Genomic DNA, 14,759 nt, shown 5'->3' with positions numbered 1-14,759 from the left:
TGCATCCTAAGCGGGATAATCTTCGACAAGATTCAAACTAATCTCCTGCCTCCGTATCAGTAAAAACCAAACAGAGTAGCAGCCACTATTTGTAAGTATCGGGGATGAGACGGGGAGAAAGATGATGATTGGGTTTGACCGCATCAGTAAGCTCAGACCGCCTCCCTCCTCAGGATAAACAACTTCTCTGGGCTGTCCTGTCTATCAAGGCACTTTAACCCAGATGAAGAATTTTAATTTAACTGAAGCCATGGCCTATCATCACCCATAGTGCAGCGGTGGATGGATGTGATGTGAAGGGTAGTTGCCGAGGAGGACACTCAAAAAGACATTCATCACCTCTCGGGTGTGTGTGGTGAACTGCTGAGCTTTTGATGTAACTGGATGAAGAAAAGAGGCATGAGAAGGCCAGTGTTTGAAGTTCCTCTGATCCTGTTTGCTGTGATGTTGATGGGCACTGTGGCCAAAAATGTAAGATCTTTATTTTTTTCCTTACTGACATAACACTACAGAAAGATCAGATTTTATTTAGCCAACAGAGCAGTGTGGACAGGTTTTGAAATGCAAACACTATTGGCTGATTTTACATTTGTGCTTTTCTTCCATACTGTACACACTTGGGCCACAGTCTTATTTGTGATCCTGCCAGGATCATAGTGCTGTATGTTGTTTATTTCATACTTTACTGCAAAAATTGGGTTATTTTTTGAGCTATAATAGCTGATTGGTGAGCTTTGTTCTAGAAAGAATTAGCAGCATCTTTACTACATTTATCACAGTTGTTCCAACTTGCCCTTTTAAGCAATGCATCAGTAACATTTTAATTTATTTTAATAATTCCAAATGTTGTTTTGTATAACTTTACCTTTCTCTTGCTGAATCTCTCCCAGGTCCCACATAAAAATCCACAAAACCAGTGTTTATAGGAGAACGGCATCATCCTGTCTCCTGCTGTGTACAATGTTAGCTTCATTCATTCTTCACAGCCTTAACTTTGATATACAAGTCTGTGGTCTGTTTGTAACTGCAATGTCTGTGCTTAACTCCAAACATCTTGTATCCTGAAGAGATGCAGGGGTTTTTGCAGTCTGTTTGCATCATTGTGTACAGTATTCACTTCACTGGGCTATGTTGGTGGGCCCTTTTTATGTAAGGTCAGTGAAAAGGGACAGGATATGGTAGTTGGAAAATAAGCGAAAGAGGAACCCAGCTCTTTACAGAGAATTAAGCAGAGACATTTATATCGTTTTTCTCTGCTAAAAAAAAAAAAAAAAAAGTTCTTTACATCAGTGGTTCCCAACCTTTTCCTTTTAGAAACCCATTTTCTATATTTTATGGATATTTCAAATTATAGTCCATGCTTAACAATAACAGCTAAGAACAAATGATAAAGTGTACAAAAAACCCAAATAGTGAACACAATAACTGCAGCAACAGTTTGTGTAAATTTACAGTTTGTGTAAATTGAATTATTTCTTCTTCCTTATGCTTCGACATTGTTCAGTTAGGTCTTTGGTTGTTTTAACTGCTACTTCTCTAATGTACTACAAGGCTGTTTAGCAGAGAGTGAAGGCTCTATGAATGTACCCTGTGTCCTGGTCTTTATTGTGCCTTTATCCTGTGAGATACTTTTAGTTTATAAATTGAAAAATAATTTAAACCTTGAAAATAACTAATTAAATGATTGTTCTTCACAGAAATAAATGAAATGCTGAGATGTAGGATTGTGGTACATTTCTGAGAAACATTGTCTTACAGCCCTTTAAATCAATATGGCTTTGGGGCTTTAGGGACCCCTAGTGGGAGTCAGGACCTGAGGTTGAGAACCAGTGTTTTACATCACTGCTACAAACTAATAATAAAATTGTGAATCATCTGTGATAAAGGCTGAAGCTCACCAATAATGAGAAAATCTACATTTTCATGCTCTTACAGCAATGGAAAACACATCTACGGCTTTTTAACATTCAATTAATTTTATCCTTAATTATAATTTCATGTGCACAAGGAAATTGAATTCATTACGGTAAAATGTCTCTTTTTAAATGAGCCAATTTAAGGTATAACGGAAATGTCAGACCCGTTTGTTCCCCCTTTGTGTCTTGGAGCGTTGTACTCACGTTTTTGACTGAATCATCACAAGACTAAGGTGAACTGGAAACTGAATGCATGAGAAATTACTTTCAGTTAACTGACAACTGGTAATTGTATCAAGTGCTTAATATAACCTTTAGTTGACCTTTTATCTAGCCTACAGACAAACAATCCACTGTGCATTTTACTCTATTTTATTTACCTTGGCTCCACCCTCTTAGTGCATTAGCTTCAGTGAAGCTTCTTCTTTTGCTGATAAGCAGTTGTGTTTACTGCCTTTAAATTAAAGGCCAGTGTGTTGTCCAGAAACACAGGACATGTTAGCAATGGAGAGTTATGCATGGCAAATTGCTTCCACAAATCCCACCAAAGTAAACTCCTTTATTGTGCAAATAAATCAACATAATTTTTGTAAAAAGTGCAATCGATTGCAATAATTTGGATCACTCAAATCAGCAGACTGCCAACAGTAGCTATAGCTCCTGAGATGAGTGGTACACCTCTCTGGGGGCATAGACCCACTGAGGGAGGTACATATGACTGTGGGGGGTAGCTGAGGGAATCTAATTAAACAAGAAAAAAAAGAGTGCTTTCACGCTAGAGAGGCAGTCAACATTCAGGTGGACTTGCAATGGAGGACCGGAGCACAAAGAAAGAAAATACAATTCAGAGTAGAATCTGGATTTTTTTTTAAATGCTTAAAAATGCTCTAAAGTCAACTCTCCCCAGTGCACTGGGGAGATTATAATATTGAAACGTTTGCACTTAAGTTCTCTGTGTGCAAGTTTTCTACTGCTGCTGCATTCTTTCTCCCTAACAGCACCAGAAACACGACCAACAAAAGACAGTGACTAAAACGTTAACCACTTGAGAACTGCTGCTTTTTAAATCCATTTAAGACATTGTTTCCATATACGCAATGCACGCTGAACAATGTTACAATTTCTTTTCAGTGTGAGTGCAATGGGAGATCAAGGTGCCACTGTAAAGGAGTAAAAGGCAGCAGGGTGAGTGGATCAACTATTGTCTCATCAAATTCAGCCGTCAGTGCTTGAGTTCACTATAAATGAATTCCGCCTCATTCAATTTTGAAACCATTTTATTTTACATAACTTTCTACTAAATACATTATAGTGTTTTTACCCATCATTCAAGACATTATAGAACGGGTCATGTCCATGAACTGTAGTATGGATGTACATGAGCTGTTGTACATTTTCAATATTCCATTTGATGCAACTATTTTTTCTAGTTAATTAGACACTTTTTTAAATGTATTTTTTTAAACAAGTGCTTTTCCTGCTGTGTATGCTTTCTATGCAAAAGGCCTATTGTTTTTATTATTACTACCACACAAATACTGTCATTAATTTAACATCTCTACTCATTTTAAAAGCTTCCAAAACAGACCTGTGCTACTGTCTTACCATTGCATTAAAACTGTTAAGCAGTTTCCACAATCTAAACACATCAGGTGCAGTTGTATACTTCAACAAGAGTGTGTCAACATCCTTCATTATAGTTATAGCCTCGTAGAGAGACTCGCTGTTACGCACATGAATCCTTTGTAATCAAATACAGTTGGGCCTAAGCAACGGTTTGCCCAAATTGTGATTAACAAAGCTTAAGAGACGTACATATGTTGTTCTACGGCATAAAATACACCAGTAAATACCCCATTCATGAACTTTGAAGCTTTCATGTGTCTTAAAAAAGACGGTTTCTAACAGGTGGCCATATGAGACTACAGAATGTCATCAAGCCGAACATGACTTCACAACCTCGTTGTGGTGGGGAATTTAAGTCATGGGACTATGGTGTAGTTTATTTATAGCCTAACATTAGCTTTTTACTTCTGGTGATTGCATTTATGAATAAAAAATCACAAAATTGATGTGCATTTGTGAAGATTATCTTTCTGAAAAAAAAACCAAAAAATGTGTAAATGTTGTCGTGTTTGTCTCAGAGCTCATGTTCTGCAATAATCCTAAATCCAATGGAAACATCCCATAGGCACCCTTTGCACCTTTAAGCATCAGTCTCAGTAATATTTTAATGAAGATTGATGAAACTCTGTGAATGCTTCTTTAATTGTGCCTACATACATTTCACACACTGACAACATTTACAGATGCAAATATGCATTTTTTTTTTAACTGAAGTTGATGATTGTTGCTAGCAGTTTGTCTTCCCCCTTTTCATCCATTTTCTCTCTTTCTCTCACACACATACACTCATGCCCACAGGGAGAAAAAGGTTTTCCCGGACTTGAAGGTCCCCCAGGATCAGGGGGCCGTCCAGGATCAGATGGTCATGCCGGACCATTGGGACCAAAGGTAGAATTTCAGCCCGGCTCTCGCTCTTAAATTCTGTACATCTCCAAATCCAATACTATTGTCAGAAGGGAAACATTGACTCAAATATTGTAGAGACTGTGATGAATAACAATTTCTCTTTGTGTACATAGACATCGCTATTGGTTGTACTTTTACTGTATCTTCCTAGATCACTAAAATTAATAATTGGTTGCTGTCTTTGACAGGGCAACACTGGGCCTGTTGGACCTGTGGGGCCAAAAGGCGATCCGGTAAAATAACTGTATTATCCAAACTTGTCTTTGTTGACTGTTTATTTGATTTCTCTGTGAGTGAAAACTGAGTTATGTTTGAAATGTGTATAATCTATATGTGTACAGACAAAGTACAAACATTGTGGGAGACCAGGTTTCCACTCTGTAGCTCCGATGTGCCTTTTAAAAAGTGTTTTTGTTTTTGTCATTACAGGGACCTGAAGGCAAAGAAGGATTTGCTGGGTCTCATGGTTTACCGGTGAGGTATCATAGTCTCTTATTTATCTTTGTCACTCTGTTCATTGTTTAATCATTTTGTAAATGTGTGTTCCTGCATATGTTTATAGATGCTCGTTAACCTTTTTTTAACATCTGCTGACTTTCTCCTACAGGGTATCACAGGTTTACAAGGACCTCCAGGACCAGTTGGAGCTCCAGGCTGCAATGGAACAGATGTAAGTAAATATGATATAGTAACAGTGGTATGGTAGCATTGCTTCCATGTCTTTTTAGCTCATATACAAAGTGTTCACTGATGAAGCTTTGAGTAAAGAGCTTTTCAATCATACTTTTTCCAATCTCTAACAAACCTGAACCACATTTTATACACTTTGAACACATACTTTTAGGGAGACGATGGACCTCCTGGTGTTCCCGGGGCCCATGGGATTGATGGACCTGCAGTAAGTTATTTCTGTTATGTTAACTTATGTTGTAATCAAATACAGTGTCTTGGTTTTTTCAACTTAAGTCTTTTGTTGTTTATTTCTGTCCTTAAAATGAACCATCAAGGGCAAAGTTTACTATTCAAAGTTTTGCTGCAGCTTTGTCTTTACTTTACAGGGTCCACCTGGCTTGCCTGGACCAAAGGTAATAAAATGTATGCTGCGCAACCCACAGTCAGTTGTTTAGCACTATTTAAATTTAGGAAGGGTGAAACTGCAGAATTGCTCAGCAATTACTACCTTTCAAAAAGTTTATTAGCAGGATCCGATGCACCAAGAAAAACATGACGCTGCACTAGCAGGTGCCCCCTCTGCCTCCCCGAGCTCCCAGAGCTAATTTCCTACCTAGTCCACGAGAGACCAGTAACTTGTTTAAAGATTTTTTCTGTTTTGTTCCCTCTATCAAATCCATCCCTACACTTTTATTTACAGCAAGGAATGTGCTCATTCTGGATCTAATTTTCAAGACAACAGTTCCTGTTTATTTGCATTCACAAGACTGCTAGCACTGAGTGTTACCAGAGTATGCATCGTACACCTACTTTATCAGAAAGTAAGTTTTCTTGAGAGCATTCTTATGGTTGTAAATCGTGATGATTGATGCAGACTCTGAAGTCATCTTCATCTGTGCACTAACAGTTTACAGCCAGTCTGCTCATGGACATTTCAGGTGCAGGGTGCGAAAAAAAACAAACATGTTTAGCTAAGGGTTTCAAAAGACTACACAGGTTTTTCAGCTTTGACTATAACCTTTACTAGGTTGATGAGCAGGGACAGACTGTCAGCAGTAACTGTTACAGAGCATATGATCACACACCAGCAATGGCCCCATGCTTACTTGCCAGCTATTAAGAGTTCTTCTAGTAGTGGTGAAACCCCCATCCTCAGACCTGGTGGGTGGACAGTCTGCTTTGACTATACATAGCCAGAAATCACTCCACATGGTTAGTTTAATAAGAAAAACTAGATTTCTCTAGTTTACACACGTAATATTCAAGTGCGTATTCCCCCAGTAAATCAGTCAGTCTTGTTGAATTATCTTCCACATTTGTTTGCAGGCAGAAAAAGTTCTTCAGTTTTACTTGCCATGGATTAGCATACAAGTACAGTGGATTGCTATTCAGCTACTTCCTAATCCCGACACCTTCTATCTGTGTGGACACATCATTCAAACTGCTGCAGTACCTGGGAATTTCTTGGTTGTTTTACCTGAATAATATAATTCCTCTGGCAGTGAAAAAAATAATCTGCCATTTCCCTTTTTATTTTTTAAATTTAACCTTAATTTAACCAGGAATGATCCCATTGAGATTCAAATTCTCGTTTTCAAGGGAGTCCTGGCCAAGAAAGCAGCATGACAAATTTCACATAAAGGAACAAATACATTAAGAACACAACAGCAAAAAGTTGAAAAAGAAAAAACGGCATAAAGATAAAAGATAGATTATTGTTCTAATGGATGAAGGATATTATTAATATTAATAGAAAGATTTGTTCAAATCAAAAAGAGTTCAACACAATAAGAGCTCACTATGAATTTGAGGAAAAGCATTCTCAAATAACCTATGACATATTTGTGCCGGCTGAATCAGAGAGCTTAGGCTTGTCATGTTTAGGTGCAAGGGAGATCCTGAGATACCTGGACGTGTGCGTGTCGATTTGTGTGCACACTCAGACATCAGGGAGTTAATGTGTGCATGTGTATGAGTTAGGACATTAAATTCACAGTTAATTTTATTAAGTGAGTTGTTGTCATGCTTTGTAGGATATTATGCACAGTTCACAATCCAGAGTGACACTTTTCAGCAGCATTTAAAATATAATGTGATTACAAATGGCTCATATAATGTAGGAAATATTTTTGGCATAATGGTTAAACTTATGTATTCAATTGTGCTCATTTTTGTTTTCTTAATTTTTGGACTAGCCAACTATTTCAAGTTTAAGCTTTCATTTTAACTTCAGGGAATGTTGTCACAAAGAACATCCCCATCACAAACAGTACTGTACCTTTACTATTGGAGTACTGGCAGAATTAATACCTCTGGGAAGACAGTCTTCATAAGCTACTTTTACACTGTCACCTCCTTGAAAGCATACATGATGAGGGCAGCAGTTCAGATTTTCACTGGCAACATGCTTGGGTCCTCATCAGGCTCATTTTTTTGGACTTGTGAGTGTGAGAGGATTACTGTGTGAGAGTCCTGTTGTCACCATTTCCACTTCTAATGTGCTGTCTGTGTCATGGCAGTTGGTACATATTGAACTAGCTTTGCCCCTTAAGCCTGTTGAAACCCTTTAGAAGGCAAAGCCTGTGTAAAATAGGTTGTCATTTTGTTCTATAAGCACTCGTTACTGAGTTGGTGAATGAAGAGTACGGTTTATGCAGTCGTTTCATATAGGGACGCTCTCATTCTAATTCTGAGCACATGCATGCATGTCATGTGCACGGATACATAAAGATGAGTAATGAAGCTGCAGAGCCCAACTGTGAACCGGAGTTATAATATGCAGCAGTGTAGTATAACAACTTCCATGTAATATTACTATATACCTTTAATTATCAGGTATGTTAACACCATATTTAGTAGCTTTAACTACGAAATCTTTGATACATTTTCTTTCTGTATTACACAGGGTGATTCTCAGATATCACAGAATACAATACCAGGGCCACCTGGGCCACCTGGGAGGGATGGAGAGCCGGTAACTATTTACATTGCATGAATAATATTATAGTTTATACAATATTTTCCATTAGAGTTAAAGGTGTTTTCCATTGTAACTTAAAAAGGGAAACTTCCTTTGTATTTCAGGGAAATCCAGGTTTCCCTGGAGAGCGTGGATTACCAGGGGACCCTGGACCACAGGGATATGTTGTGAGTGAAGTTTTTCGGTTTGTCTTGCATAGAGTGGATGCAGCACTGTAAAACTTTTATGTGATGCTTGATAAAATGCTTTATGAACAGGGGTTTATTGGCCGCCCTGGGGCTCCAGGATCTAAGGTAATGCTAATAAATATGGATGAATATTTTGGCTATGTGTGTACCTTATACCACATTTGTTTGATTTCTAAATGGCCCAGAGGAAAACCACAGCTGCAGGCTTTTTGTTTTGACCACAGTGCTTGTTCTTTCACATGGAAGTATTTTGGAATGTAGTGTGAACATCTACGGGTGTGAAACGGTTTCTTGTGAAACTCTTTTCAGATAGTGAAATTGGTGGTGATACGATATAATGTATTAGAGGAGGAGTCTAAACCCATCGTTTGGAATTGGCAACAACAAGGATAGTAATCGTGGGAACCAGGCTGCAATCAAACTGATAGTTTTTTGGGGTTTTTTTTTTTCAGAAAGACTGGAAGACCACATTATTTATATCAACACATTACAGTTGCTTTCCCATCCTTTATATTCTGTCCGATATGTATGAAATATCTACTTTATTATATTATATTTATAACAGCCTGGCCAACTTTGTGTTGCGTGGCCTGTGTGTTAGTGCAAATGAAGATATTGTTAACCCGTAACTGCATATTTTAACATTTTATTAAGATGTACCCATGTAATGACTTGTTCTTTTTATCTTTGCCTACCGTCTATTGCTGTTTCTTGTTGCTATTGCTGCTCTGCATGTCTGCATGTAATGCTTTACTGTGTGTCCTTGCTGCATGCTGCTTGCATGGCTATTAGTGCTAAAATTATTTATATAATTGCTATGGTATTGTTTTGTACTGATGTTCGGCTGTTTCTTGTTGCTTTGCATGGCTTGTGTTCTGTCTTGAGAATTCCCCTGGTTCCCTGCTGTTGTAGTTGTTATGTGAATTTTATCATTTTATAGGTTTCAAAACATCTTGCCAAAGGACTAGTTGAAAATTAGCCAGCTGGCTAACGCTGACAGATTTACAGAAATATTTATTAATGTGTGCTGTCCATATAAATAAAATATATGGAATGAAATTAAATCCTACAGGGTCAAGAGGGCATAGGTAGTGTCCCAGGACCTCGTGGACCAAAGGTAAGTCCTTTTTTAGACCCACTGTTACAGTGTATCAATAAGGTTACATTTAATTTACCTCTGACCATTTCTGTGACATGAACATTTGATGTGTGCATTATGTCTTATTTTTGTTTGAGGACGATCTCAATTTGTTTGATTGCAGGGGAGACCAGGACCAAGAGGGCCACCGGGGCCACCAGGTCGCATCAAGGAGTTTTTCTCTGAGAGTCTCATATTAAAAGTACAGTAACAGACTGAAGTTAAATCACAGTGCCAGTTATTTGTATACTGTATCCCCAGGCTGTTCTCATGCACTGTCTGTCGGTTTTCCCACAAAAGGTAATGCACCAAAATCAGTACATATCCCACATAATCATGGGCCAGTAGTTTGTGCGTAACCCACATATTTTGGAAGGCTGTGATAATTTGACCAATGCGCTGAAAGTAGTAAACAACGAAGCAGTCCAAGCAGGACAGGGGGTCAGATTTGGGTGGTGGATGGGTTACAAATGGTGTTTCGACAATGTGATCTTTGAGTGAACTCCTGAGTCATTTTAGGGGAAGGCCTTATGTCTAAACCTAAATTCTGTAACTTTAGATTAATTATGTAAAGTGGTGTAATTTAACTAAATATATGTATACAAGTATTGTACTTAAGTATGAATTTGAAGCACTTTTACTTTACTTGCAAACTTTACTTTTTCTTTTCAGGCCACTTTATACTTTTAGTCCACTATTTCTGAGGGAAATATGGTACATTTTAATTCACTACATTTATCTGAAAGCTTAAGTTACTAGTTAGTTTAGTGAAGATTTTTGAATAAAAGGAAAGAGAAAAGTTTATTTTGTTTTAAATTAAAACACAGTCAACAAAAGTGCTGCTGAAACAATTAGTCAGTTGTTAGATTAGCTACAAAAAAAGAGATAAATATTTAAGTAATTCTTGATTCATTTTGATTTTTAAGATTTTTCCAAATTGGGTACTTTTACTTTCAATACTTTAGGTACATTTCCCTGACTATATACTTTTACTGAAGTATAATTTTAAACAAGGACTTCTACTTGTAAGAGTATTTTCACAGTGAGGAATTAGTACTTTTACATAAGTAAAGAATTTGATTACTTCTTCCACCTCTGATTAGATAACTTAACACTAAGGAAATAACGTTGATCATGGGAAACTAATTTGTAGTGTATCACATGAACCGTTGTATGAGGATACTTTGATATTACATAGCGTGTAGTTTTTAATGATGGTATTGCAATATCTAGGTTTTATGGTGGGGTAATAATTGCCCTGAATGACACTGCCTTTAAAGTCCATTTGAGACATAGCCAGTGCACTAATATGTGTCACACTTCACAAACTATTGCAGTTTCAAAATTCTACAGTGGCTGTTTTTATTTTTCTTAAATGTAAGTAGAAGAATAAAAAAGAAGAAAATGGAAAGATCATTATGAGAGAAAAAGCTCATGAAGGGTCCAAAATGGAAAAACTCAGCCTCATCCTCAATAAATTTCAGTCACCTTTTCATTATATTTCTTGTATCGATGGCCTGATGGTCGCACTTGAGGAAAGATAGTAGAATATGATTCCTCAGGGACTGTGAATGCTCACAGCCATTTTATGGCTAATTGGGTAGTTAAAAATATCTTAATGTATGTGGGACCAAAATGTTGGACAGAACAACTTACAAGCAGCTGTAGTTGTTGAAACTAATTAACTAAACTAATGAAGGTTTATGTCTTATTCAGGGTGTAAAAGGAGACAGAGGAGATATAGGAGATAAAGGCTGCAAGGGTGCACCAGTAAGTATACCTTACATATTTTAAATGAATGTCTTTTTTTTAAATTTTTAGATCTCTAAAGATTCTCCCTGATGTTTGTTTTGCCTTGTTAGTGTTGTTTATTTATTTCTCTGATTCTCAAGCTTATTTTCATCTGTTCTTAGGGAGACCTTGGTTACGGCTATTACACCAAAGGGGCAAAGGGCGACAAAGGACCGGAGGGTCCAGAAGTCAGACACTATATTTATTCCATTCACTCTCACCTTTAAGCCTCCTGTTCTGTTTGTGCAACCACATTTGAAATATAGTGGTGTCCCAAAACAGAAATTCTGAAGTGGTATTTGACTGTTGAACCATATCGTTCTACCCACAAATTGGGAATAGCTCCAGAAAAAGGATGATCAGCAGAGGGCAGTAATGCAGCACTGAAATCAATGTGATTTGGCAAACAGAAAAGGGAAAGGAAAGAACAGAAAAGAAAAGAAAGACATCCTATAGTCAGTGTTTCTGTGTATTAATGTGCAACTCCTGGAGGATATACAGAAGTGTGGGAGGCACACAGATAATTGCTGGTTTTCACTTGTGTATTTGTTGGTAAGCATGTAAAGTGAGACATGCTACACATTTGTGTAGCAGAGTGAATGGGACTCATTTGCTTTCTTGTCTTATTGTGTGCACAGATGTTCTTTAATGTCTTATTGTTTTTGATTTTGATGCAGCGATTACCACAATTCCTCCTAACAATAAAAGTGAACTTAATCTTATAATCAACCTATATACACCATTTTATCATAATTGTGTTGCTAGAAAATAGTTTCAGTCCAGGTTAGAGTGGACAGTATTACCACCACCCTTAAAGCGCCTTTATGAAGGCCCACCATTAAAACGTAAATAAATAAAGCTACAATAATAACCGCTCTAAAATGAGGGAAAAGGTAATTAAGCTCAAGTATTGGGACAAAATCTTCCACATTTAAATGGTCACAGCATTGCTATGCCTCGTAAATTATTGACACCATTTAGAGCAACACCAAAGAGGCCATCATAGACCATAGCTGAGCTGTGGTAAATCCTGACCTCATTCGATTTGAATGTATATATTTTTTTAGGAGTCTGTGAATCCTAACATCCTTATCTGAAATTTAGTGTGCCATGGAGAGACAGATAAAGCCAGATTTTTCTGTTTTTCATTTAACATGAAAACAACAGGGGCATCTCAGCTGCAGACTCAAAACTTTGTTGTTATTTTGTTTGTCTTTTATTATTATTATTATTATATTATTATTTTTTTATTTATTATTATTTTTTTTAAATTGCATTATTATTTGTAGGCTTGTGGTATGTACCTGAACTAGGACACTGCTGTTGAGGACGAGGCCTCTGCTAATCACATCTGTCCAAATAGAATGAAATAAGAGTCTCCCGTCAGTCCCAGCTGTTGACTGCTTTTATTATTAGTGGCGTGTAATGTCAAACAAAAATACATTTTTAATAATTAAACAATTTTACCCTTTAGAACCTGGATGAACGTAAGTTTTGTTGACACCTTTCACAAGTATTTAAATCTTTGTTTAAAAGCAATTAGCAACTTAGCAGGAAATGTTTCACAAATTCCAAAAAAAAATAGTTATAGTAGGTGACAAGAAATTTGCTTGAAAATTAGCTGCAGGGATATTATTAGATTTGATTTAAGAAATATTAACAATGTCCAGAAAACTATATGTAAAATTCTTGTAATTATATATTTAAAGTTGTGCTACAGAAAGAAATCTTTTATTTTATTTGAGAACTTTCTTTTCTTCTTTTTTTTTAAAAAAACTTTTGAGGTAATTTTCTTGTAAAATGTTGCTAGTTTTTTGCTAATTTTTAATCATTTTAAGTTGCTCATTGCCTTCTGTATTTTGAAAGAAATCAAGCTAATTTGCTCAGGTTTCAGAGGGTTAAAGGATGCCCAAGGCCCATCATAAACATTTTTTCTTCATAGAGAAGAAATTGCCAATACCTGACTATTGTCCTCCATTGTCCTTGTAGGGAAAACCAGGGAAGAATGGTAATCCTGGACGACAAGTATTGGTAATGTTTTATCATAAGGGTGTGCATGTATGCAGAATCATTATGTTCTAGTGTGTCTGTGTGGCTTTTGAATACAATATAGTTTCTTTAGGGACGGCCTGGCCCTGTAGGTGAGCCAGGATATCCAGGGACACCAGGACCGATGGTTAGTAATGTGTTAGTGCCAAAAACAATACCCAGTCTTTGGTATGCATTGTATCATCATCCTTTGATTTTGTGCTCTAATATTTAGGGTGAAAAGGGAGATCAGGGTCCTCCTGGTCCGCCTGGAGATGTGAGTTTATTCTTATAATTGTGAACTCATGAATGTCATGATATTTTCAAGATGGTTTTCAGGCTATTTTAAATGTTTTGTTCTTGTTGTACCACTGTGTTGTCACTACATGCCTCCTGTGATTTTGTTACAGATAGTTGGCCTGTGATCGAGCTACTGAAAGGATACCGTGGAGATCCTGGTTTCCCAGGCCCACCTGGACTTCCTGGTCGTCAAGGTAGATGAACATAAAGCTATGTAATAAGGTGATTTAGAAGAAGTGAGATGAACTACAAATAGATCCAGAAAAGTCAAAAGTCGTAAGACACTCTATTGTTGAAGCTGCGATTGTTTGAAACTTTATAAGCTAAGTTTGCTTTCAGCTGACTAGTCTATACAGAAATTAAACAAACTATCAATATTTTCTCAGGTGTTGTGGGATTTCCTGGAGCTGATGGACCTCCAGGTATATTTCCCATGTTTTCCCGATTTTCATTTCCTTTTATCAATGCCAGTGTGCCAATGTTTTTTTTGACAGTTTGCAATACACAACAATGTCAAACTCATGCATCTATGCTGCTAGAAACTTGCAAACAAAAGTCGTAAAGATGAGATGATGAAGAAGAATAATGAGAAATCATAGCAGAGAGGAAGTAACGGTTCAAAGTGTACTTTCAAGTTACAAAGATGACAACGGCGCTGCTTGTAAATCTGTAAAGTGATTAAGTAAAGGTGGAAACCAGCAATATGGTGGAACATCTTTCCCACAACATGGGAATGTATTAAACACTCTACGCAAAAGTGCTGCTGCTCACCAGTTACAAGCAGCTTGTTTGTTACAGAGGGTAAATATCCTACTTTATAAAAACATAAATGCCCAGCAGGCAGGCTTAGCACATTTTTTTCCTTTGACAAAAAAAAAAACTAAATGAAATTAAATTCTGCACGTATTGTCACTCATTTACATCTACACATCTAACTGTGATCAGACGCAGAGCTAATAAAAGCAGCTGTGTTGACGCAGAAAAGCTTTGCAGGCAGCCCCTTTACTTTATTTATTTATTTTATTTTTTTTATCTTGTAAAATAAAACGTCTTGTCCTATACAGTAATGCATACAAACATTAGCTTTATTGATGGGAGAAAAGTGCCAGGCTTTATGTTTAATGAAAAATTGATTAGGAATCGTTAAGGGAACTGATAAAGAATCGGATGGAAAAGCAAGATTGATAATGGCATGGGTATCAAGAAAATCTCCC

The 14,759-nt window shown here is 37.0% G+C and overlaps 1 protein-coding gene across 1 annotated transcript in view; it reads left to right on the top strand.

The window, feature by feature from the left end:
- The first annotated feature begins 399 nt into the window (after positions 1-399).
- LOC121951868 (collagen alpha-5(IV) chain-like) overlaps positions 400-14,759 on the top strand; it is a 35,965-nt gene continuing 21,605 nt past the window's right edge. The window contains exons 1-20 of the mRNA XM_042498353.1: positions 400-471; positions 3,048-3,101; positions 4,341-4,430; positions 4,637-4,681; positions 4,878-4,922; positions 5,056-5,118; positions 5,293-5,346; positions 5,507-5,533; positions 8,026-8,094; positions 8,205-8,267; positions 8,358-8,393; positions 9,361-9,405; positions 9,551-9,628; positions 11,143-11,196; positions 11,340-11,405; positions 13,207-13,248; positions 13,340-13,393; positions 13,481-13,526; positions 13,656-13,739; positions 13,932-13,967. Of these exons, the coding sequence (XP_042354287.1) occupies positions 400-471; positions 3,048-3,101; positions 4,341-4,430; positions 4,637-4,681; positions 4,878-4,922; positions 5,056-5,118; positions 5,293-5,346; positions 5,507-5,533; positions 8,026-8,094; positions 8,205-8,267; positions 8,358-8,393; positions 9,361-9,405; positions 9,551-9,628; positions 11,143-11,196; positions 11,340-11,405; positions 13,207-13,248; positions 13,340-13,393; positions 13,481-13,526; positions 13,656-13,739; positions 13,932-13,967 (1,123 nt within the window). The remainder of the gene's footprint in view (positions 472-3,047; positions 3,102-4,340; positions 4,431-4,636; positions 4,682-4,877; positions 4,923-5,055; positions 5,119-5,292; positions 5,347-5,506; positions 5,534-8,025; positions 8,095-8,204; positions 8,268-8,357; positions 8,394-9,360; positions 9,406-9,550; positions 9,629-11,142; positions 11,197-11,339; positions 11,406-13,206; positions 13,249-13,339; positions 13,394-13,480; positions 13,527-13,655; positions 13,740-13,931; positions 13,968-14,759) is intronic.

This window comes from Plectropomus leopardus, chromosome 12, assembly GCF_008729295.1.
Source record: "Plectropomus leopardus isolate mb chromosome 12, YSFRI_Pleo_2.0, whole genome shotgun sequence".
NCBI classification, from domain to species: Eukaryota; Metazoa; Chordata; class Actinopteri; order Perciformes; family Serranidae; genus Plectropomus; species Plectropomus leopardus.
Note: the sequence above shows the minus strand (reverse complement) of the source record. Positions and strands in the feature narration are given on the sequence as shown.